Source organism: Capricornis sumatraensis, chromosome 2 (genome assembly GCF_032405125.1).
Source record: "Capricornis sumatraensis isolate serow.1 chromosome 2, serow.2, whole genome shotgun sequence".
Taxonomy (NCBI): Eukaryota; Metazoa; Chordata; class Mammalia; order Artiodactyla; family Bovidae; genus Capricornis; species Capricornis sumatraensis.
In genome coordinates, this window is record NC_091070.1 from 201,234,553 (window position 1) to 201,259,571 (window position 25,019).

A 25,019-nucleotide genomic window follows, 5' to 3' on the forward strand; every position below is an offset into this window, starting at 1 on the left:
GCAGCTCAGTGCTGTTTGCCTCAAACCAAACTGATTATTGTCTCCTTTAAGAGAGGAGTCAGTAATGAGGTAGACTCCAGAGTCAGCCTGGCCAAACCACTGTAAGGCACATCCCCAGGGGGCATCGTCCACATTATGGTCTATGTAAATGGTACATCTGCCTAACGCGCAACATGATGGCTCTGCTGGCCTGGATGGCCTCTGGCTCCAGCACCACTCAGCTGTGACTTTAGATAATCTACTTAAATTCTTTGGGCATCAGGCATCGCATCTATAAAACAGGTAGTACTCAACAAATGTTCATTGCTATTTTTAACCTAAAATTGTCTCCTCCTATGTGTTTCCTATAAAACCAAGGAATCAGACTGAACCTCCTCTTTCCTCTCACCCTAAATGCAATTAATCCAAAAGCCTGTATAAACATACTTTCTCTTCTTCTTCCCTTCCTGCTGCCAATGTCATTACAGTTCTGAGACTTCTCTTTTTCTTTTTAAAAATATTTAGTTAGTTAGTTAGATATGGCTGCATTCTGTCTTAGAGGCAGCACTTGGGATCTTTGACGTGGCTCAAGCACTTAGTTGCTCACAGTGTTACCCCTCATTACTAGTTATGATTGCTGTGGGATCCTAGTTCCCCAACCAGGGATCGAACCTGTGCCCCCCTGCATTGAAAGGCAGATTCTTAGCCACTGGATCAGTAGGGAAGTCCCTGTGAGACTTCTCTTATCTGGACTATTGCAGTAGCCTCCCAGTTGGTCTCTTGTCTCCTAGTCATTATGTTTATCTGTCACACAGGTGCTAGAATCATCATCCTAAAATGTAGTTCAAGGAAGTCAACTCCACATCTCAAAAATCTGTAGTGCCTTCCAAAATTAATTAAGCACATATCCTAGGCCAGTTAGCATGATGGGTTCTGGTACTACAAATATAAATAAAACATAAAATCCTTCCCAGAACTACTGGTGAACAGGGAGGACAGAGGTCCCGTAGAAGGATTAAGTTCCCCTGCCCCCATTTCCAAAATGTTTACAGTTCTTTGTGGAAAGAGACTCTACACATGCATTCAATAGATTTCTTCTCTTGTTAGAACTGTCCTATTTCTTTTTTTTATATTCCCACAAGAACTGGATATTAATATTTCCCTGGGCCAGGATAACTCTTGGTTCTTAAATAAGACAAACTCAAGTGCCCAGCCCAGGGCCTGACACATGGTAGATACAATAAATGGCAATTTTCTTCTGGGTGAAGTAGGACTGTGTGTTGTTGGTTTAACAGCAATAACCATCCACTATTAAGCTCTGAGGATAATGCAGGATTCGCAAGTTTGATCCCTGAATCAGGAAGATACCCCGGAGAAGGAAACGGCAACCCACTCTAGTATTCTTGCTTGAGAAATTCCCTTGGACAAAAGAATGGACAGAAGAGCCTGGTGGGCTACAGTCCATGGGGTCGCAAAAGAGTGGGACAGGACTGAGTGACTGATTACACAAAAACACTAAACTCTGAATGTCCTTTTTCCCCTGAACCCTCAAGAAGTAAATGAGGGGCTTCCTTGGTGGTGCAGTGAATAAGAGTCTGCCTAACAATGCAGGCGACATGGATTCAATTACGGATCTTCCCTGGTCTAGGAAGATCACACATGCTAAAACGCAACTGAGCCCATTGGGCCAGTAACTACTGAACTCTGCATGCCTAGAGTCTGTGCTTGCAACATAAGAAACCAACTCAATAAAAATCCCATTCACCACAACAAAGCATAGCAACCCCCTTCCCCAGAGCAAGTAAAGAAAGCACGCACAGTGCCGAAGATCCAGCACAACTAAAATTAAATAAATAAAGGAAAATATTATAGATATTAAAAAAACAATAAAATTTGATTGAGCACAGTAATGGATGGCTATGACCAATTAAAAAGAAAAAAAGAAGGACATGAGTAATGGCCAAATAACTGTTCATCTCAGGCAGAGAGGGAAAAAAAGGAAAAAAAAATCACTACCGTTGTGCGGTAGGATGATAAATGCGAAAAAATTTTTGAGATGCTCAATCAGAATGACACAGCACTTCCCTACTTTTTATTCTGCTATAAGCTCCAAAGGAGATAAGGTAGTGGGGGCTGTGGGCAGAAAGGGGAACACAGTACTATGTGTTATGTTTTTTCCTCCCCCTGGGCCTGCTCTATGTAAACTGGGCTAGCCTGGAGTGCAGTTTGTTCCACCTGAGGTCCTCATTCCAGTCCTCAACCTTCCTTTGTTCTATTTTCGCGGGCTTTTCCCTTCCTTGTCTTTTAGCCACAGCCATTCTGGACTCCTGTTTCCTACTCTAACTACCTAACATATGTATTCAATACTCTTTATTTTATATCCGATGCTATGTTGTGACTTGAGGGCGCAGAGATGGTTGTGACCAAGCAGGCTACTGTTTGAGCAGAAAGGATGGAATGAATTCTGAGGATCAGTGAAAGTCAGAAGAGTTTCACGAGAAGGTAATGCCTCAGCTGACACGTTTTCTGCAGGCCAAATAGGAGAGAACAGGTTCTGCACGTTCGAACAAAAGCCTGAGGTTTCAAACAGTTACTCTCTGTCCTGGGAGTTACAAAGGAGGAGCAAGATGAGTTACACTAAAAACAACAGCTAACACTTTTATGTGTGAGAATAGCTAAATAAGCTAGACATGATCTCAACAAAGAATTCATAGTATTCCCATTTTACAGGCGAGAAAAGTTAAGGCTGATTGATTAAGACTCTTGCCTGAAGGCCACACATAAAATAACAAAGAGTTTTAACCCAGGAAGACAGAGCCCCAGTTTCTATGAACCACAAATCAGAGCGGTGAATGAATGAGATCAAATTTCAGAAAGATTTCCTCCAGCCGCAGTGGAGTAAATGGGAAAGGAACTCATGCAGGGGAGCTGGAATGCAACAACCCTGTTATAAGGAAGAACAATAAGAGAGGCTGTCTAAATAATGAGCGTTACGGAGGATCAGTCCCTGGAGAAGGAAATGGCAACCCACTCCAGTATCCTTGCCTGGAAAATCTCATGGACAGAGCAACCTGGTGGATTGCAGTCCATGGGGTCGCAAAGAGTCGGGCACGATTGAGCGACTAACACACACACACAGACACAGACACACACACACAGACACACACACAGACACACACACACAGACACACACACAGACACACACACACACACACACACACGGAGGATCAGTACTAGAGCAGAGGCTGCGGAAACAGGGGCGGAATATTTCAGAAATACTTGAAGAGATCGTTCTCCTCAGGGTTTGGTTAGACGTAGTCTTCCGTGAGCAGCAGCGAGTGCCCGTACCCTGGTTTGGGCCTTACGAACAAGGAGGAGGCGTTCGTGTTCTGAAAGGACTGAAAGAACGCCTCAAACTCAGACCTCGACAGTCGGCGGCGGGGAGGGGGATTGGTACTCTAAGGGCGGGAGCCCGCCCCCAGCAAGGGAAAGCGCTGAGTCATCCTGGCAGGGCACGTCGGGTCCCGGCGGCTTGCTGGCCATATCCCCCTCCCCATTCCCCCGCCTGCACCCCCGGCCCGCCCTGACTCTCGCGAGAGCCTTACAGGCTATAAAGGCAGCGCCCCGCGGCACGCCTCGCGCGTCTTCTTCCTCGCTGGTATCGGTCCTCTTTCTCTGGAACTGGTGAGTATGAGGGCCGCGCGCCCGCCCCGCCCGTCACCTTTCCCGTCTTCTCCTCGGGGCCCGCTGAACTCAGCTGGGCTCCTCGGACAAAGAAGGCGGCCAGGCGAAGCGACCCTCGTGTGGGTCTCCTTTGGGTGCGGGGACGAGGTTGAAACCCGAGGCTAACGGCAGCTTGAGTCTCCCCTACCCCCAGCAATACAAGCAGAAAGCGCTGATTGGCTTGGCGTGGCGTCTGGGCGGGTTGGTGGTGATGGAGTCTCCTGACGGGCGGGCAAGGGAAACTTCTCGTGTGAATCTGCAAACTGATCAGGAACTGAGGGCTATCCGTCGATCGTGTAGTAGAAGGAGAGGTTGTTCCCGGTCTTCAGGTGTGGAAAGTTACCAAGATTCCGTTCTCCGTCTTTATTTTTCCACCTGCAGAATGGGGTTTGTAGTGATTCTAAATGTCCTCGGTGAAGACTGAGCACTCTTCTGGAGCTTTCTGAGATGCTAGGGTGGGGGTGATGATGGGAGTGGCAGGGAGGGTACAAGAAGTGGGTTTTGGCGGAGTGGCTTTCACCAGGGACCTTCAAGGGGCGATTTCCTGAAGGGGACACACCCGGTGGAACTCCAGCAGCTTCCCCGCCTCCCGCTCTTGGTCGTGCTTTAGTGGACGTGGGGATCCCTTGGAAAAGGTTTGAATAAGGAGGACATGTATATTAGGGTCACCTCCTGTGTTTGGTTGGGTTTTTTGGTTTGCTGTTATAGGTGTTAAGCGATTAAAAAAAAATTGTCACAGTCGATGTTCAATCTTTCTTTTGGCTGTAGTATTATGAACCAAGAATTTTGGGACTTGAAAAGTTAGCTTCTTGGGATTATCAAACTGATAATTTACTGGGTTAAATCTTACCATGTTCTTGACCAGGGTGAATCCAGTGTTACATTGCTTTTTGGCAATAAATTGACTCTTGTTCTAACCATTTTTCCAGGATCTTGGTCCCTCGGTAAACTCACTTTTGAAAGGACTTCTGGGCTTTAAACACAACACTTAGAATTTTGAAATTGAGAGATGCCATAATCTTGGACTTGGCCTCTTAAAAAATTGGATTGGCTTTAGGGTGTGTGTCTTGGGAAATCTACCCAGAGAAAGAACGTGTGCTTCCCACGTTCTGAAGGCAGATGGAGGTGCAGTCCAGGGAAAGGGCATCATGGCAGCTTCTGAGGCTTGGGTGCTTAGTGTTTATGGCATTGCACATTTGGGCCCAGGTTTGAGAGTTTGCACCCTCTTCTCTTTGTACACCTGTATAATAAACGTACACAAGAAAATGCAATTGTACTGATGATGGTTCAGGAACAGGAAGAGTTCAGTTTATAAAGAAATCCCCATTTTAAAATGAAAACAACATTGTAAATCAACTATATTCCAATAAAAATTTAAAGATCTCAAATGAACAGTCCCTCCCCTCAAAAATGAAAACAGAGGTAAGATTCAGAGATGTGTAATATTTTTGTTTGAAAAGTTGGAAAGCTCAGTTCGTGCTTCTTACTGTTATAAAAGTTTATGTGTATATTCAAGACCACTGGACAATTTCTACAGCTTAGTCTCTTAAATAGATGAAGGTTGTTATCTAGAAAAGTAAGACTTGTTTCTAATCCACTTTCTCATCTTTTCCAGCTGATAGCAATATGTCTTCAGGAAATGCCAAAATTGGGCACCGTGCCCCCCAGTTCAAAGCAACAGCTGTTATGCCAGATGGTCAGTTCAAGGATATCAGCCTAGCTGACTACAAAGGTAAGAGTAATTAAGTTCATTAATATGAAATTATATTACAGTCTAGGGAGGGCTTGTTCACTCTATCTCTTGTCATGTTTGAGTGTAAAATGATTTTTACATCTCATTTGTCTTTAGGATAAGAGGCTGTTGCCTTCCTATTGAAGTGGTGATTATCATCAGTGAACATAGGGTAGATCTCCAAATCCAAACTACTTCTGGAGAAGGGATGTGCCTACTTCACTATATCTGGACATAATAGCTCAATTATCTTCCCAATATTGCTCCTCAGTTATTTTACTGGAGATACACTCATTATCTTGTTACAGTTTAAAGCCTTGGACAATTTAAAGTCTCAGAGCTCAAGTCTTTGGAGCTGTGAAACTGTTCAGTTTACAAAATGTGTGTCATGATTGAGGGTTTAGGCATGTTCCCTTGACATTTTACCCCCAGAGAAAAATTGATGTCACAATTGGAACAACTCTCCTTTCTGTTAAGTAGTTTCATGTAGAAACCAGGCAAATACTAATGAGGATCTTTTTACTTTACTGTCCTAGAATAGCAAGGTATTCTGGGACAGTTCAAAATACGGATTTCCTAGAATTTAAACTTAAGGACTCAGGCGTCAAGTATACCTTTCTTGGTGATATAGCAGTTCATAGAGTTAGCTTTTGGGTAAAACCTATGACTAGATTTCTTAACAAATTCCACATACTGGTTGGAATGAGAGCAGATAAGTGGGGCCCTATGGAGGAAAGCTCCTCCTGGCAAACAAAGTAGTACCATAGGGAGGTGACCCTGGCCCAAGGGTAAAGGCATGAGGTTTAGGAAGAGTTGCTCTGTGCCCTCCTGGGCTTGACCTGCTGAAGCTTGTTAGCAAAACCCTGGGGGAAGGTTGAAGTGAATGTCAGAAGGACCAGCATATTTTGATTTTGAAACATTGCTGGTATCTGGAAATGTGAATATTTGGAATTGTTGGTGAGAGACTGCTTGACAGGTTGAAGATCTACTTCAATTGGTAATCAGAATGACTAATAAAATTCCAACTAGAAATCCTATTACCTACCAGGAGAATTTTGGGAACTTTTGTCTTAGAAATTTTTTCTTTGCTTGTGCATCCTATCAGACTTATTTGAACCATGTTTGTGGCGATTTAGGTATCACTTAGACCTTACCTATCACGTTAACTGTGGTTCACTGTGGAAGAATAGCAAAGGCTCTGACTTTCTCTTGTTGGTCTTGTTGCCTTGTGGCAGAGAATCCAGTAATTCAGCTCTTTCTGGGCACTGATTATATGAGTATTGGCAGTAGATGATTGCATCCTTGTTTTTTCTTTTCTTCACAGAAGAACTTGGTGTTTGTGTTAATTTTAACTACTCAGAGAAGATCAAAATTAGACTGAACAGTGCTTATCTGTAGTTGGCAGCTAACATGGAAGAAGGAAAATTCTTATGGCTGAGGTTCTACAGTAGCTGCTAGGCATCATCTGTGTTGCGCATCTTGGTATTTTAACAGTTGTTTGCCATCAGGTTAAAAAAAAAAAAAAGGCTTCTTTTTTTCCCATAGGAAAATGTCTTTAGGTTTACATTCTCTGCAAAACAAGAAGTCTATTTCAAAGGGTAACAGGCTTTTTTTTTTTTTTTTTCAGGAAAATATGTTGTGTTCTTCTTTTATCCTCTTGACTTCACCTTTGTGTGCCCCACGGAGATCATTGCTTTCAGTGATAGGGCAGAAGAATTTAAGAAACTGAACTGCCAAGTAATTGGTGCTTCTGTGGATTCTCACTTCTGTCACCTGGCATGGTAAATCTCTTGGTCCATTTGGCATGGGCTTATTTTAGAAAATTATTCTGGATTTTTTTTTTTTTTTGTAGCTGTGCTGTGTGGCATGTGGGATCTTAATTCTCCAACCGGGGGTCAAACCTGTGCCTCATGCAGTGGAAACGTGGTAGAAGTCTTAATCACTGGACTACCAGGGAAGTCCAGGCATAGGAGCTTTTAAGCAGCAACTGGAACCAGGAGGCTTTGGCAGTAGACTTTTTCAAGTATTGACTTCTGGCTCCTCATGGAAGGAGTGCAAATGCTCTGACTTCCTCTTGTTGCTCTTATAACTTAGCAGCAGAGGAAAAGCAGCTTGGGTTGCAGCTGAGTGTACCCTGGTGATTTTAATTGGCCTCAGCCACTTACCGCTGGACTTTCCTCATAGCTTAGTTGGTAAGAATTTGCCTGCAATGCAGGAAACCCAGGTTCAATACCTGGTTTGGAAAGATCCCCTGGAGAAGGAAATGGCAATCCACTCCAGTATTCTTGCCTGGAAAATCCCATGGACAGAGGAGCCTGGCAGGCTACAGTCCATGGGGTCGCAAGAGTTGGACACAACTTAGCCACTAAACCACCATTTACTGATGGAAAGAATTTAAAGTTTTCTGGGGAGTTAGATTAGCAACGTTGGGGTAGGATAGACACAGTTAATGCTTTTGTTACAGAAGAATTTGAATGAGTGTGATCGTACGTGTGTTTTTTTTTACTATAGGATCAACACACCCAAAAAACAAGGAGGACTGGGACCCATGAACATTCCCTTGATCTCAGACCCCAAGCGCACCATTGCTCAGGACTATGGGGTCTTAAAGGCCGATGAAGGCATCTCATTCAGGTATATATGCACCAGGAAACTGGCTGATTGGCTGAAGATCTTTTATAAGTAGAGCTGTGATCTGTGGAGACGTTTCTTATTTTGTTTTTTTTCCTGTTTTGTTGAGAAATAATTTATATACATCACTGTGTAAGTTGAAGGTGGATGGCATAATGGTTTCATTCTTTATGCAGGACCTAAGGGCAAGGCCAGTTTCTGCTGATTTACTCTAACAGCAATTTCTAAAACTGTACTATCTGTCCCTCTGACCTTTAATATTTTCTTGCAGGGGCCTTTTTATTATTGATGATAAAGGTATCCTTCGACAGATCACCATAAATGATCTTCCTGTTGGCCGCTCTGTGGATGAGACACTGAGACTAGTTCAGGCCTTCCAGTTTACTGACAAACATGGGGAAGGTAAGCCAGTTTGCCTGGTGACAGGACAGTGGAGTGATAGGGTGGGAAAGACGGTGAGAACAAAGTCTACCAGATAGGAAAAGGGTTATTATGTCTCTTTAAGAAATTGCAATCTCTGCATTATAGTGTGTTGTGGGGGTGAGATAATAGAAAAGCTTGGGGAGGAGAATATAAAGGCTTTTTGTTCCAGCTGTGTATTCCCAGCTTCTACCCTGCTCATTTAGAATTATTTACTGCTGCAGATTCAACTTGTTAAAGTGTAGGAGGATCTCATAGGTGTTAACATTTTTGTCTTTTAAAAATTCATTCTGTTGTGCAGGATATTTTTTGTATCTATAAGAATTATAGTCACCAAATACCAAATTATATAAATGTCCAATATAAAAATTTTTTTGAGGAGGGATTAGGGCAAGAGGGTTTGAGATGAAATTGCAAGGTCCTTCGAGAAGTTTCAGGATTAAAGATGTTTTTGTGAGTCTGTCCTTGTAAAATCTAAACATTACTGAGAAGATTCAATTATATGGTTTTTGTCTAGCATTCGTTAGAGTGTAGGTCTTTCTTACTGCTCTGGTCCTTCTCATCTGAAATAGTCTCCTTGAAGTGTTTTTGATAAAGTCCTGAACTGCTTGCTCCCAGGCTCTCAATTTACAAGACTGTAGCTTCTGAAAACTCCCCACTTTGGCCCAGTGGAGTTGTTGCTTGTAATGAGACCACCGTATTCCAACTAAGAGTTTAGTTTTAAGAACAACTCCTCAGTCTGCTGCAAGTGCTGGATATGTAGGGGGAAGGGGATCTTGAACCCCACCCAGCCACCCCAGCTTAATGTAATTGAGGATATAAAATAGTTGTGATCACTGCTACTGTTCAGTTCAGATCTCATGAGTTACAGGAGGTGAAAGTTAAGAGTCTGGATTAGTGGTGTTTGGGGGACCCGAAAGTACTAATTTGGCTGGAGTGGAAGGCAAGAAGGTAACGGGAATCAGAAGGCACCATTTGCAGAAGTTATGTGTAGGGTTTACTCTGGATTGAAGCAGACAGCTGCTGAGACTGCCCTCTGGTGGAGAATGGTTCAGAACAAAGATGGAAGGAGCTGAGGAATGGGTGGCAAAGTTGGCCCTTTATTGGACTTTTCCTTGCATGTGTAGTATAGACTTTTAATTTTTACTGGGATAGACTCTTGAACCCAAGGTTTCATGAGTTGTGAAGCTTGCTTCTCAACACTCTTGTTCTCTGCTGCTTCCCATCCCACTAAAACAAGCACAGCTTTCTGTGTGCAGTCTTTAATGGCTTATAATATGATAGTTAGTGTTTGAGTGCCTGTGGATATCAAGCACTCTATGAGGTGCTGTCATGTTATTTGACAAATAATCCTACAGTCCTGTTTTTAAAATTGAGATACATGTTAGTTTCAGGTGTACCACATAATGATCTGATATTTGTGTATCCTACGTTCCTATTTTTCTTTAAAATTTCTTTTATCTTGAATTTACACTTTTTTGGGGGGAGGATCTTTGAGTTAACCTGTATTACATTTTAGCAGAGAAAAGGGTGAACTAACAATACTACAAAGAAGTTTTTTACATAAATCCTATGTTCCTATTTTTTTTAATTTTTCAAAACTTAAATTTTTAAAAAATTTATTAATTTTTGGCTCTGTTGGGTCTTCGTTGCTACTTGGGCTCTTCTCTAGTTGCGAGTGGGGGCTACTCTCTAGTTGCAGTGTGAGGGGGTCTCATTGTGGGGGCTCTTGTGGACTGTGGGCTCTAGGGCACTCAAGCTTCAGTAGTTGTGACTCCTGGGCTCTAAAATTAGGCTCCATGGTTGTGCGCGGGCTTAGTTGTTCTGTGACATGTGGGATCTTCCTGGGTCAGGGATGGAAATGTCTCCTGTGTTGGCAAGCGGATTCTTCACCACTAATCACCAGGGAAGCCCCTGTGTTCCTATTTTTAGGACCAATAAACCACTATTTAAACACTGCATGTATTCAGTTAATGGTAGAACTGGGATCAAAATTCAAAGCCCTCCTTTTTTTACATAGTTTAAAATGATGAGAAAGGCATTGTTGAGAGAGTTCTGTGTTGGGGAGAGTTGTACTTCAGGTTCTGTTGAAAGCTGGTGAATGTGGGACTCAGCCAGTTCTGCTGAGCTTCATATTCTAAAAACCAGCACTGTTGGCTATGAGTCCAAGTGTGGATCTTTCTTTCCTGTGTCATTGATTATTGGTACAGTCTTAAGTGCCAAGAGGCCTCAGTGCAAGGATACTAAGTTGTCAAGGTTCTTCTTTCTGCCTCATTATTCCTTCTATCTTTGTGTCGTGGTTTGTAACTGGGCTCTTCTAAAGCTGTGTTTTCTTCCTGGACAGAAGAATCTTTGGTTTCCCTGGTGGTAAACTGCTGGGTCTGGTCTCTGATTTTATGCTGCTCTTTATTCTCAGAAGCTTGTTTATACTATGACCTGTGCTCTAACTCTTTGGTGGCACTAAAGCCAATGACTATGTAAGGATCAAATGGAGATTTTTTAAAGCAGCTAAGTGCATCCATACCTTGTTCCCAAATGGCTATTTGTAGTGTCTGACCTCTGAGGCTATGATATTCTTAGAGGGGAAGAAAAGGGCTTCGCTTCTCTCACTTGAGAAAGCAAGACTTTTGCTGCTTCGTTACTGAACTTTGGTGACTACATGTCTCCTGCAAGGCAAAACACCAGGTTAAGAGTGGAATATCAGAGATCGCTCCCCTTATCTCACTTTCCTCAGGTTTTTCCAGGGACCACTGCTAACTCAGGATCATAGGAAAGACTGAAGTTTATGCTTTTCTGCATAAAGTGTTTGAGAGATTCAAACTCAGACCTTTTGCTTACCAAGGGTATAGAAGGCAATTACGTAGTGAAACAAGCAGGACCTTCTGTGGATCCTGCCCCTTTGCCCCTTTGTGTTTCAGGCATTCTTGTTTGGCAGAGTTAAGGAACATGAAGACAAACTGCTGCCTTCCTGTCTCTGAAGAGCCAGCTGATAGAAGCAGCAGCTTAGTGTTAGGGTTTACACAGTCCTAACTTCATCATTTTTTAGCTTGTATTTTTCTTGGGTATGGGGGTAAGTCACTTTTTTTGGTCAGTTTTTACTGTGGTTATATATGATATAATTTACCTTTTTTAAGTGTATAATTCAGTGGCACTAGTTATATTCAGTGTTGTATATCTATCATCACTATTTCTCAAACTTTTTCATCATCCCAAATAAGCAGTAGTAGTAGTAGTAACCATGAAGAAATAACTCACCATTCCCCTTTCCCTCCAGCCTTTTGTAACTTCTGTTCAATTTGCTGCATCTATGAATTTACCTATCTTAAATATTTTATGTGTGTGAAATCATAAAATGTTTATCCATTTGTGTCTGGTTTCTTTCACTTGGCATAATGTTTTCAAGGTTCTCAAAAGTTTATCCAGGCTGTAGTATGTATCAGAACTTCATTCTTTTTAAAGGCTGAATAATACTTCATTGTGTATGTATGCTTCTTGGTGGCTGAGACAGGAAAGAATCTGCTTGCAATGCAGGAACCCAGGTTTAATCCCTGGGTGGGGAAGATCCCCTGGAGAGGGGTAAAGCAACCCCCTCCAGTATTCTGGCCTGGAGAATCCCATGGACAGAGTAGCCTGTCGGGCTACAATCCATGAAGTCGCAAGGAGTTGGACACGACTGAGCAACTTTCACTTTTCATATGTATACTACATTTTGTCTGTTAACAGGTTTTTTCCACCTTTTGGCTATTGTGAATAATGTTGCTAAAATATTGGTGAATATATCTGAATCCTTGTTTCTAGTTACTTTGAATAAATACATAGGGGTAGAATTTCTGGGTCCTATGGTACTTCTGTGTTTAGATTCTTGAGGAATTTTCAGACTTTCCCACAGCACCTGTACCATTTTATATCTTCACTAACAGCAGCAGCAGCAGCAGCAATACCAAGGGTTCTTTATATCCTTCCCAGCATTTACTTTTTTTCTGTTTTCTTTTTAAACTATAGCCATCTTAGGGGATATGAAGTGGTATCTCGTGGTTTAGATTTGTATTTCCCTAATGACTAGTGATAGCATATTTTCACGTGTTTATTGACCATTTGTATATCTTTGGAGATACATCTTTTTTCAAGTCCTTTGCTCATTTTTGAATTGTCTTTTTGTTGTTGAATTATGGGAGTTTGGATTTAATTCTGGCTATTAATCCTTCATTAGATACTATTTGTAAATATTTTTTTCCCATTCTGTGAGTTGTCTTCAAAGAATTTATGGACTTTTGGATGAACCTAGAGCCTATTATACAAAGTGAAGTAAGTCAGAAAGAGAAAGATAAATATTGGATATGAACATATATATTAAGGAAGCTAGAAAGATGGTACCCAAAAATTTATATAAGACAGAGAAACAGACTTACGGACATGGGGAGAAGGGAGGAGAGGGTGAGATGTATGGAGAGAGTAACATGGAAACTTACATTACCATATGTAAATTAGATAGCAAAAGGGAATTTGCTGTATGTCTCAGGGAACTCTGTATCAACCTAGAGGGGTGGGATGGGAAGGGAGATGGGAGGGAGGGGACATGTATACCTATGGTTGATTCATGTTGAGGCTTGACAGAAAACAACATTCTGTAAAGCAATTATCCTTCATTAAAAAAGAATTTATGGTTTTAGCTCTTATATTTAGGTTGCTAATGTGTTTTTACGTAAATTTCTTGTATAGGGTATGAATAGATGACCAGCATCATTGTTGTACATGTGGAAATTCAGCTGTTCCAGAACATCTTTTGAAGATTATTTTTTAAAATGTGCATTTTTGGAACATACATAAAATTACAGAGAGCATATGAGTACCCATGTTACTACGCACTGTTAACAAAATCTCAAATATTTTGCTGTACATGGTTTAGATTGTTTTTAGAACGGCATAAAGTTGAAGCTGTTAATTTCTTTAAATTTCGGTTACTGCATGAACAAATTAAGTATAGTAATTCAGGCTACGGTGAGGATTAACTTGGCATATTTAGTTTTGTACTGAAAGGCTGAATGTTCTGACTGGAGGATAGGCCTCCTGGCACCTGACTGTTGAAGCCCTTTAGGGCTCAGATTTGGTTTTGAGGCATCCAGTTGTCCTTAGGAGGGTGAAGCTTACCAGTGATCTGGTTATTAATCAGTACCCTTTCTCTTACAGTGTGCCCAGCTGGCTGGAAGCCTGGCAGTGATACCATCAAGCCTGATGTCCAGAAGAGCAAAGAATATTTCTCTAAGCAGAAGTGAGCACTCAGCCATTTTAGGGCCAGGCTGCAGTAGGCGGCCTTGAAAACAAAACCTCTTTTCTCCTATTTTCATGCTTAAAACCATGATCTTACACTCCACCAGGATGTGTGGGACAGGACGGGCCTTTCCTGCAGGGGTTGGGGATGCCAGCCTTTCTTCCTCTGGATGGAATGACCTGAGCCAGGCCAACTGATGTATACTGTAAGGGGGTATCATTTGATCTTTTGTAGTTTTACTAAATTTGAAATGAGACCTTGTTGATTCTTCATTGGCGGATGGGTGGTGGAGGGAGCATTAGCCTTTGATTTTAAGAATTTGGTCTGTTTTCCCACTTTGGGAGAAAATGAGGTGCGAGAGCTGCCTCAGAATCGTGAAATGACATTGAGGGAAATGTACAGAGACAACAGGGAAAAGAACAAGACCTACTACAGGATCAGCTGAGGCTGCAGTTCATGCTGTAGCTGGGTTGCAATGAGTGCCTGACACTTACAGTACTAGCAGGGCTACATGAAAACCTGGATAATGCCTGACTGCATCTACGAAAAATTACAGAGTTACAGGGTTTAGGTACCTTTGGAACTGAAAGGGGGAGACAAACCCAGGGCTGGCTTCTGTGTCCAAAGAACATTGGTGAGCACCTCTTGGCTTCCCTGGATTTCCAGCCTTGATTTAAGGGTAGTTCTTGTCCTTATGAAAGTGAAAGTTGCTCAGTCCTGTCCGACTCTTTGCAACTCCATGGACTATAGTCCATGGAGTTTTCCAGACCAGAAAACTGGAGTGGGTAGTGTTTTCCCCTTCTCCAGTGAATCTTCCCAACCCAGGAATCTCCTGCATTGCAGGTGGATTCGTTCCCAACTGAGCTATCAGGGAAGCCCCATCTTTCCTGATGCTGGGAAAGATTGAAGGCAGAAGGGGATGACAGGATGAGATGGCTGGAGAACATCACCAACTCGGACATGAGTTTGAGTAAGGTCTGTGAGTTGGTGATGGACAGGGAAGCCTGGCGTGCTGTTGTCCATAGGGTTGCAAAGATTTGGATGCGACTGAACTTGTTGGAGAAGGCAATGGCACCCCATTCCAGTACTCTTGCCTGGAGAATCCCATGGACAGAGGAGCCTGGTAGGCTGCAGTCCACGGGGTCGCTAAGAGTCAGATACGACTGAGCGACTTCACTCACTTTGAACTTGTTCTCATTCATATCTGTTCTGAGGGAGGGTTGTCAATGGGGTGAAGGTGGATTCTTCCTGGGCCCAAGGTTAGGGCAGATTTACAACTGAAGATCCTTTAGTATGTGCCCTTCCGGATACCACACCCCACCACAAGCCCAGCCTACCTGTGGGCAGTAGTACAGGATTCCCAGGGCCTTCAACAACAGCTTACTGTATGCTAAGCAATTTCACATTTATTCAGTCACCATGATAACCCTATGAAGCAGGTATTATTATTGAGGGGATAGTCCTCCTCACACCCTGTAACAGGCAGCATTTTGAAGCACTGCAGAGAAATGGTAACAGGTAGCAATCCCACATTCCAAGGCAGGTGCGAGGTCTGGATCTACTTTGGTCTTAACCAAACTTTCCTGAGCCTTGTTATTTTCATTTAAGATCTCTACTAGAATTCTTTATCAAAAATAATCATTTTATACTCAAAATTTAAGTTTCTAACGTGGTGAAATATTAATAGTAGTGTAAAAGTCTTTTAACAGGTGCCACTGCCCTAAATGAGGATCCCATGGGCAGGGAAGGTATTAGGGTCCAGGGGATATAGGTGGGGAAACTGTGGGACTGAGCCAGCCTCTTCTGGGATTCTGAGGCTTCTTGGGTAAGAGTGTAGTGAAGTGAAGCTCTTGGGATGGAGAGCTAGGCTCCTCTGAGGGCTGAGGCAAGCCCAGTAAGGCCAAGCGTTGGGCAGGAGGAGTGGAAAAGTACGCCTTCTGCTCTTCTGAGTAACGCTCCTGAGGTGTCACAGCATCCCGGTAAGTCCAGTCATGCCAATGGAAATTGAAGCGTTCGAGCAGGGTGATGCGGTCAGCTCTTGTGGGTACACAGTCAACGGGCTTTGTGGGTGTCAGATTCGGCACCTCTATTCCTCGCAGCAGCACCACCCCTCGGATGGCAAACCAGCCCCCAAATCTGGGATGTATGCACACACCTGCTATGTGCTGGGGAGAGGGTAAAAAGAAAGCAAGGTCATGGTGGTCCTAGGCACCAATAACTACCATCAATGCAAGCTAGTTCACTTACTTCTCATTCAACAGACAGTGATGCTACATGTGAGCCTGTCAGGGAATTCCCTGGTGGTCCAATGCTTAGGACTCCACACTGTCACTGTCAAGGTCCCAGGTTCTATCTTTGGTCAAAGAACTAAGATCCCACAAGCTGTGCTGCATATACACACACGTGAACTTCTGTCAGTCTTGGCTGGGCTCCCTTACTCCGTCAACTTTTCATGAAGTCACTGACCTCAGGGAAGAGTTTCCTTAAGCTGAGCCTCAGCTTCCCAGTTGCACCGTGGGTTTAATCGCAGCTCTACCTGCTCCATTCTGTCACAAAGAATAACAGACTAGTTCTCTAACCCGGTCCCTGGTGGCTCAGATGGTAAACTGCCGGCCAGTGAAGGAGACGGGTTTAATTCCTGGGTTTGATTGGGAAGATCCCCTGGGGAAAGGAACAGTAACCCACTCTATCTAGTATTGCCCAGAGAATTCTGTGTATAGGAGCCTAGTGGGCTACTGTCTGTGGGATCGCAAAACAAAGAGTTTGACACAACTAAGTGACTAACACCTCGCTTTTTCTGACCTGATGTGTCTGCAAGTAGACAAATCATGGAACTGGATCATTGACCATGGTGCACTCTTGTCCTGGATTGTGCCCAGCAATTCCTTTACCCAGGGAAGGTGGAAGAATGGGACTTGAAATTTTTTTTTCACTGTGCCACGTGGTTAACAGGATTTCAGTTCTCTAACGATGGACTGAACTGGGACCATCGCAGTGAAAACCTGGAATCCTAACCACTAGACCACCAGGGAATTCCTGGGACTTGAAATCTTGATGGAGTTTTATTTCATTTCCTTTCTCAGCCCCTATTTGCTCATACTTGCCCTCTGACCTGGGTCCCCCAAGGGTCAGACTCCACGTCCTGTCGCTGGTAGTAATAAGCAGCCCCTGCTACATGGGCTGCTGTCTGGGCCAGGATCTTGGGGCGCCGGTTGGGGTGTACCTCGTAGTCAGCGATGACTTCTATTTGCAGCTCTGGGAAGCTCTGGGATAGAAGATAACATGAAGACTTGTAGCACAATAGGAATCATGATCATGTTCAACAGAGCCTTCAGTTGTGTTAACATGGCCCTGTCCTTAGAAGTCATGTTTAAAGTCATGACCTTAAACTTGGAGTGGGACTGGAGGCTCCAGTGTGAAGAAAATGATAGTTCTGTTTAGGATTGTTCAGAAACCTCTGTTATGGCTCTGGCCTCCAGAGGCCCAGTGCAGAGGAAGACGGTCCAGCTTTGGGGAGACCCAGTGTATGTATATGTATTTATGTATACGTGTAAAGTATGTAGTGCAGGGGTCCTGTTCTGTCCTCAAAAGACCCTATAAGGCTCCCAGGTCTAGGGCAAAGACAGGTGGGAGATGCATGGAGAATTTTGGGGCTTATTCCTATTTCACTTGGTGGTCAAGGGAAGTCTGCTCATCAAGTTGCCCATCAGTGAAGGGTGAGATCGATCCATTTCAGACCTGGTTGGCTAGATGGGGTGGCTAAACCTGAGATGAGAAGGCAGAATGGGGAGAGATCACAATGTCAAGGCTGGCTTTAGGATAGCCTTCTGCCGGGGAAGTGGCTCCTTGTCATAGGTCTAGATTCTATACTGAGTTTAGAGGAACTGGAAGCAGATGCAGGTTTGGAAGCTGGGTGAGGCTATAGCCAGCCTTGCTCACCTCTCTAACTCGGCCCAGGTGGTAGGCCACACACTGGTCCACAGGGTCAGTCAGTGGTTGGAGGTGGCGGCTCTGCAGGAAGGGCTTGAGGGCCTGGTCAAACATGGCAGGTGTGCTGAGTACCAGGAAGGCCAGTGTAGGTCCTGGCAGGGGCAGGTGGAAGGCTGGAGGCAGGAGTGCATTGTACCATGCCACCTGGAACAGAGAGATAATTTAGGCCACACAAGAGGGCCAACTTAGGCCTTAGCCAGGCCCACACCTTGGCCTGGCATTCAAGGTTTCATGCATCTTGTCCAGCTTCCTTCTTATTCAAACAATGAAATTCTCCTGATGCTGTGTGATGTGTGTTTGTGGGGGACTCATCTGACAGAGTTACAATAGAGAGGCAAAGAATTCATAAACAACTAAGAAAAAAGAAATTGTACTGTGGTTAGTGCAATAACAGGGCCAATGAAGGTCCTCTGGAATTAGAAAAGGCTTCTTGGAAGCTGAGTCTTGATGGCTGGGAAGGTAACTTACAGGCTGAGGTGGAGAGGGAGAATCTGGTGTGTTTTAAACAGGTCCCAGCATAAACAAAGAGGCAAAAAATGCAAAGCATACTTGGAGAATAGCAAATCGTCTAGTTTGATAGAAATGAAGCATCTGTGGAGGGGAGCAGAGGGAGAGAAGGCTGGAGAGATCAGTAAGAATGAGACTGTGACTGGCTTTGAATACCAGTTGAAGGAATATGGGTCTAATTTGCTGACAGTGAGGTGTTAGCCATTGAAGATTTAAGAAGAAAACTGACATGATCAATTTTAGATCAACCTGGCTGCAGTGTAGAGGAAGGAATAGAGGCAAAGTGACAGCAAGGAAGTTATTGCAGAAATCCAAATGACTAATAGTGAGCTGAACCAGAGCATTCAGTTCAGTTCAGTTCAGTCGCTCAGTCATGTCCAACTCTTTGCAACCCCCTGAATCGCAACACACTGGGCCTCCCTGTCCATCACCCACTCCCGGAGTTCACTCAGACTCAGGTCCATCGAGTCTGTGATGCCATCCAGCCATCTCATCCTCGGTCGTCCCCTTCTCCTCCTGCCCCCAATCCCTCCCAGCATCAGAGTCTTTTCCAATGAGTCAACTCTTCGCGTGAGGTGGCCAAAGTACTGGAGCTTCAGCTTTAGCATCATCCCTTCCAAAGAAATCCCAGGGCTGATCTCCTTCAGAATAGACTGGTTGGATCTCCTTGCAGTCCAAGGGACTCTCAAGAGTCTTCTCCAACACCACAGTTCAAAAGCATAAATTCTTCGGCGCTCAGCCTCATTCACAGTCCAACTCTCACATCCATACAATAGACAGGTTGAATTTAGGAAACAGATTTAGGAGACAGATTCCTAAAGATCGCTGTGGATGACTATGTGGCGCTGGGAAGGTGAGAGAAGTAGGAACATAGGATGACTGGCAGGGCTGTAAATGGCACACTGTTCAATACCACAGCTCCTACTGCCAAGGTCTTCTTGATTATATCAGACAGGCATCTCCAATCTCTCCCACACCTGCCATCCAACATTACCTCCACACCTTTACTCAAGCTATTTCTGATATTTGAGATATACATGACCGTCCTTCCTTCCAACCTATCTTTTCATATATAGCTCAACTCCATTTTTTCCAGGGAAGCCTCTCTGAGGCTAGACCCAACTACCTCTTCGTCTATAATCCTCTCCCAGCATTGCTGTATGTCACTCAGTGGGAAGTGGAAAGGGTGGCCTCTTAAGCATCAGGCAAAAGGCTCAGGTTGAGTTGATTTAGCCCTGCACTAAGCACAGGGCTCAGTGCAGAGGGCATTGGATGTGGGGGGAGATGGACCTATGTGAATAAGGGTAGGTCCTGATGCCAGACTTCTGTGTCAGGCCAGTGTACAGTTTCTAAACCCAGCCCAGCACTGATGGATTGGCAACATCATGAATGTAACCTTTCGCAGGTAGATTGAACAACCAAGCCAACTGTTTGCTTGTTCAACATCCAGAATGCCCTTTGCTCATGAGCCATACAAACATTCCCAGACCTTGCCCTCTCCTAAACTCCTTCAGGAAGCTTCCAAAGTGACTCTGGCTCCACAGATCCCCTTCTTCTCCTAAATTACCTAGGTGACAAAACCACAAGGTTACTGGATCACATGGTGTCTCCCACTCATCAATACAGCATTGTAGGAGGGTAAAAGAGAGGACTCATTGGAAAGACTCCTATGTTGGGAAAGACTGAAGGCAGGAGGAGAAGGGGACGACAGAGGATGAGATGGTTGGATGGCATCACCGACTCAACGGACATGAGTTTGAGCAAGCTCCGGGAACCGTTGATGGACAGGGAAACCTGGCAGCGGGGCAGTCCATGGGATCACAGAGTCGGACACGACTGAGTGACTGAACAATAACAACAAAAGAACACACCTGCAACGCTGCTCTGCCCATTTAGCCCAAGCGCCCTGTCTCGACAATCAAACGGACACGCGGCCAGAGGAGCTCGAGAAAGATCAGAAAATTCACGGGCCCCAGGTCAGTGGCACCGAAGCCATCCATACGCTTCGCCCTAGCACCGCAGCAGGGATAAACCAACCTGGAAGGGGTAAACTTCGAAGCCAAAAGGGCACAACGTGTCCTCAATCTTCTGCTTCAGCTCTGCGACTAGCGGCTCCATAGTGCACGTTACACACTGAGCCTGCTGGGGAATGGAGTCTCAAGGTTACTCGGGACTTTACGCTTTGAGACAGCTTGGACTCCATTTCCCTAGAGCTATGGGGATCAGCTGTGGGACTGTGTCGTCTCTGCGCGACGCATCCTGGAACACGTAGTTCATTCAGTTCGTAGAGGCATCAACTACAGAAGCAGAAAAACTCGGTTTCCCGGCAAGCTTCACGGTGGGGGGGGCACTGTGATTGCGCGTGTTGCTTCCAGGGAAACGTAGTTCGGTAGCTTCCATCGCCGGTTGTCTCCAATAGAGGAGAACTCAATTTCCCAAGTGGCGCCGCAGAGGCCGGTCCTGGCCTACCATAATGTTTGAACTGGGCGGCGGTAGTGGTCACTGGCACAGTTTCGGTGTTATGGCGCCAGAGTTGTGAGTCTAAACCAAGATTCAGCATCTTAAATTCCCAATTGATATCTGTTTATCAGGGCATCCCGCTTTTCCCCTAGTTCCGCAAGGAAGCCACTCCCCCGATTAGTCTCAGAAGCTCAGTTTTGGTCTGATTATTGCTTCCTTACCTTTAGTATTGCAACCCCCCACTCACCTCTTTAGAGCTTACGTTGTTGTCTTCCCTGGGCTGTGTCTTTGGTGTCCACAGTGTGGGGAGCAAGGGCACAAGACGCCAGGGAGCCAGACCCCTGCCGCAGGCTATGAGTAGGACCCTGAGCTGGTCTGAGCAGCTCGACGCGCTTCTCAATGCTACGGACCGAAATGTGAGCAGGATTAAGGTGAGGGGCCGCCTGAGTCCCACGCCCCCCTGTTTAGGGGATGTGGGTTAATAGATTGCAAAACAGAACTCATTGGCCTGTGCATTTGTTTCTTTTTAGCAACGGCTGTATCCACTTGGAGTCTCTACCGGGGGTAAATATTGTCCCTCAGCCTTTCTTTCCAGTGTTATCCACTGTTCCTTCCAAATTCCAACTTTTTCTTTTCCTGAAGAAACATCTGGGAAAAAAAAAAAAAAAAGAAAGAAACGTCTGTTCCCTCCTCCGCCTAACGGGCTTTGCACTTGTCTCTTCCTTTTTCCCTCAGCAGGAGACCTGGCTGGGACTTGGATTTCCCCTCATCACTTGCCTACTCAGTCAGGAATCCAAGCTCAAAAGGCTTGGGCTCTAGAGGCTCCTGTATTTCCAAAGAGGCTAAACTGGGCTGAGGCCCACAGTACATCTTCTCTCTGGGATGAAGTTACTATGCTACGATCCCAGCTTCGATCCCAGGCTCAGGTGAGGCATGGACTACTGAGGTGTGTATATTTGGGGTTTGTGTGAGTGTGGGATGAGGTTACCAGTGCTTGGGGAGCTCATGGGGTTTTTCTGCCTAGGTAGGTGACTGAAGCACTATGGCAGGCTGTCCAAGGCCTGCTGGAAGAGCGAGAGCAGCAGAAGTACCAGATCTCTGCCCTGGAAGGTATCTGATCCTTCTTTTCTTCATATACACAGCCTCAAATGTGTGTGCACATTTTGTGGCTCTTCTGTTGTCTGTGCACTTGTGTCTTGATTTGCAAGTGGAGTCTACAGGCTCGTGTGTGAAGTTCTTAGGGGGCTGATCCCCTACTTGTCTCACTGTAGCATCACTAAGGTTGCTGCAGGGCGGCCCAGAGCAAAGGGTCCTTCTCCTGGAGCAACTTCTGGAAGAGATGAGAAGGGAACTGCAGGGCCTTCGAAGCCAAGTGCAGGAACAGGCCCGAGCCCAAATACAGACAGGACCACAGAAGTGCAGTGCCACCAGTGGCCTTCACGAAGAGCTTCAGAATGAGTAAGTGATGGGCAAAACCTTGCCTTCTTCAGCCCTGAACTCCTGGTACTCTGGTAGCCTCCTCTAGGCTTGTTAATTGGCTTTAGAATGACATTGCTATTATCCCTGAAGGCGGCAACTGCTGTGCGAGGAGTCACAGATTCTTCGGGAGGAACTAAAGTTGCTACGGGACCAGCTGAGTGAGTAAAAGATTGAGGGTGCGTATGAATTCACCTGTTCCCTTTTCTGAAAAGCCTTCTTGCTTTCCTAATAAACGACCATACCTTTGACAGCTTGAGCTACCCAGAAACCTGGCCAAGTATTTTGTCTTTTCTCATATGGTGTGAGTGTGTCTCTCCAGTCAGCTTGGAAACTGCCCGGTAGCTGGACCAGAATGTATCTGTCCGTTTTCAGTGCCAGGCTGGGCGCAAGGCAGGGAAGGGGAAGGAAGGAAGTTGGAGACGTTCCCTCACATTTTCTCTCATCTGCAGGCCAGCACCAGGAGCTGCTACTGAAACAGATAACTGAGAGGCAGCAAGCTCAGGCCTGCAGCTGGAAGGTAGGACCAGGATCAGACCTATCTGTTCATCTCTCCCTTTGAAGGCCCCTTCCTTTCTCTATCTATCCTGTTTTGCGGGCAGGCCAGGATACCCTCTCCTACTCCTATCTCTTTCCATCTCTTCCTTGTGCTGACTCCACCTCCCTCCAAAGCTCTTCTTCCCAAGCCCTCTGCTAAAGGACACAAGAAACTATCTTTGTCCGCATGAGGGCTCCAAGTGGGCTCAAGAGGCTAATCATGGGGAGGCAGGTGCTCCTCCTGGAGAGGTAGAGGTTTGGTCCTACCTGACCCTGTGGTATGGCAGGTGCTGGATCAGCTGCAAAGTGGCCAGAATGGCAAAGGTCACACCCTGGAGGCTGTCAGAACAGAGGTCCAGGATGCCCGGCAGGAGCATGACCTCCTCAGGTGAGGGGATGTGGGTGCTTATGGCTGTGGAAAGGATTTGGCTCACAGAGGCCAGGCATTGGGGACCAAAGTTCAGCTATCTCAGATTTGACATGAGCTGGTACGGAAGGTATGGTAGGAGGTTATAGCCTATATGGGCAGTACTGCACATTTTCTTTACTTGACACAGTGTCTCTGAGGTATCTCTGTATTTAGAGGATAAAGGGGGAAGAGACTGGAATCCTAGCCTCAGGGACAGGTCAGGTCTGTGCTGGGAAGGCCCCTTTAACCCACTGTCACCATGTCTACCTCTGATTGTTTCCCCTTTGCAGGACTTCCGTTCATGTCCTTCAATCTAAGCTGCCCAGACTGCCCACCTTCGCCATGTCGCTTTCTTCATCTAGCTCTGAAGTCAGGCTTCTGGACAGTAACAGTAGCTGGGAACTTTTAAGGAAGCTAGGTGAGGGTAAGGCAGGAGGCTGAATCTGAGTGGTGCCTGGATGCCAGCTGCCTAATTGTTTGACACTGGATAGAATGGGGTCTCTGCCTCTTTCTTTGGAAATCCATCAACCTCTGTCGCTCCTTATCCCATCATGCCTGTATGCCCCTCCCCAATAGGGCCCAAGTCTAGGTCCGTGTGTAACACAGTGCTTGCTGATGATTTGTTCTTTTTCCCCTTTTTCTCCTCATAGATCTCCAGAGGCATACCCTTTCTAACCCAGAGCCCAGCAGCTTTCAGCTCCAGGCCCAGAGCCTTGAGCAAGAGGACCTATTCTTTAAGGGCCCCAAGATACTCCTAAGTGACCTGTAAGGACTTGTAATGTAGTAGGACGAAGTCTTCTTTGCTCACCTTCCCCTCCAAGGTCCTGTTTCTGAGTTGCCTGCCCCTCCCCTCTTGATCTAGTTGCTGTTTGACCTCGCTACTGAGGCTTGTCACTGCCTGTCCATCCCTGTCTGGCAATTGCAATAAAACGGTTTAACCCTCCCTGAGATGACACCACCCTTATGGCAGAAAGTGAAGAGGAACTAAAGAGCCTCTTGATGAAAGTGAAAGAGGAGAGTGAAAAAGTTGGCTTAAAGCTCAACATTCAGAAAACTAAGATCATGGCATCTGGTCCCATCACTTCATGGCAAATAGATGGGGAAACAGTGTCAGACTTTATTTTTGGGGACTCCAAGATCACTGCAGATGATGATTGCAGCCATGAAATTAAAAGACGCTTACTCCTTGGAAGGAAAGTTATGGCCAACCTAGACAGCATATTAAAAAGCAGAGACATTAATTTGCCAACAAATGTCCATCTAGTCAAGGCTATGGTTTTTCCAGTGGTCATGTATGAATGTGAGAGTTGGACTGTGAAGAAAGCTGAGCACCAAAGAATTGATGCTTTTGAACTGTGGTGTTGGAGAAGACTGTTGAGAGTCCCTTGGACTGCAAGGAGATCCAACCAGTCCATCCTAAAGGAGATCAGTCCTGGGTGTTCATTGGAAGGACTGATGCTGAAGCTGAAACTCCAACACTTTGGCCACCTCATGTGAAGAGTTGACTCATTGGAAAAGACCCTGATGCTGGGAGGGATTGGGGGCAGGAGGAGAAGGGGATGACAGGATGAGATGGCTGGATGGCATCACCGACTTGATGGACATGAGTTTGAGTGAACTCCTGGAGTTGGTGATGGACAGGGAGGCCTGGTGTGCTGTGATTCATGGGGTCACAAAGAGTCGGACACGACTGAGCGACTAAACTGAACTCATGTGTTTGTGAATCAGCACCCACATGGGATAGGCTCAGCTGTACCTTGTCTTCCTCCTGTTTACTTGACTGCTTCCTGCCACCTCTCTGAAATCCAAGTTCATGGGCATTTATGATTGTATCTTCTGAGTACAGACCCTGTGCTCAGTGGAAATTGGAAGGATGTGGAGGAGCT

The 25,019-nt window shown here is 45.2% G+C and overlaps 3 protein-coding genes across 3 annotated transcripts; 2 read left to right on the forward strand and 1 right to left on the reverse strand.

Annotated features, from left to right (window-relative positions):
• Window positions 1-3,543: 3,543 nt before the first annotated feature.
• PRDX1 (peroxiredoxin 1) lies at window positions 3,544-13,980 on the forward strand. The gene is made up of 6 exons (XM_068965063.1): window positions 3,544-3,663; window positions 5,318-5,434; window positions 7,062-7,215; window positions 7,946-8,068; window positions 8,337-8,467; window positions 13,673-13,980. The coding sequence occupies exons 2-6, from the start codon at window positions 5,329-5,331 to the stop codon at window positions 13,756-13,758; spliced, it is 600 nt and encodes a 199-aa protein (XP_068821164.1). The 5' UTR covers window positions 3,544-3,663; window positions 5,318-5,328; the 3' UTR covers window positions 13,759-13,980.
• Window positions 13,981-15,182: 1,202 nt separating this feature from the next.
• Window positions 15,183-20,399, reverse strand: MMACHC (metabolism of cobalamin associated C). Its single transcript, XM_068964835.1, has 4 exons — window positions 20,289-20,399; window positions 17,694-17,888; window positions 16,867-17,019; window positions 15,183-15,919 (listed from the first exon to the last, which is right to left on the reverse strand). Exons 1-4 carry the CDS (start codon window positions 20,367-20,369, stop codon window positions 15,506-15,508), a joined length of 843 nt encoding a protein of 280 aa, XP_068820936.1. The 5' UTR covers window positions 20,370-20,399; the 3' UTR covers window positions 15,183-15,505.
• Window positions 19,906-24,492, forward strand: CCDC163 (CCDC163 homolog). Its single transcript, XM_068961694.1, is given in 9 exon segments — window positions 19,906-20,227; window positions 21,013-21,142; window positions 21,242-21,275; window positions 21,447-21,637; window positions 21,740-21,821; window positions 21,983-22,169; window positions 22,281-22,348; window positions 23,424-23,551; window positions 23,784-24,492. Coding segments are annotated over 8 exon segments (876 nt in total). The 5' UTR covers window positions 19,906-20,227; window positions 21,013-21,064; the 3' UTR covers window positions 23,892-24,492.
• The last annotated feature ends 527 nt before the right edge of the window (window positions 24,493-25,019 follow it).

Excerpts from the sequence above, each read along its gene's own strand:
- PRDX1 (XM_068965063.1), top strand. The coding sequence starts at position 5,329 with ATGTCTTCAGGAAATGCCAAAATTGGGCACCGTGCCCCCCAGTTCAAA. Across the intron at positions 5,435-7,061 it reads CAGCCTAGCTGACTACAAAG|GAAAATATGTTGTGTTCTTC; the intron begins GTAAGAGTAATT and ends TTTTTTTTTCAG. Across the intron at positions 8,069-8,336 it reads GATGAAGGCATCTCATTCAG|GGGCCTTTTTATTATTGATG; the intron begins GTATATATGCAC and ends ATTTTCTTGCAG.
- MMACHC (XM_068964835.1), bottom strand. The coding sequence starts at position 20,369 with ATGGAGCCGCTAGTCGCAGAGCTGAAGCAGAAGATTGAGGACACGTTG. Across the intron at positions 17,020-17,693 it reads ACCTGGGCCGAGTTAGAGAG|AGCTTCCCAGAGCTGCAAAT; the intron begins GTGAGCAAGGCT and ends CTTCTATCCCAG. Across the intron at positions 15,920-16,866 it reads CTGACCCTTGGGGGACCCAG|CACATAGCAGGTGTGTGCAT; the intron begins GTCAGAGGGCAA and ends CCCTCTCCCCAG.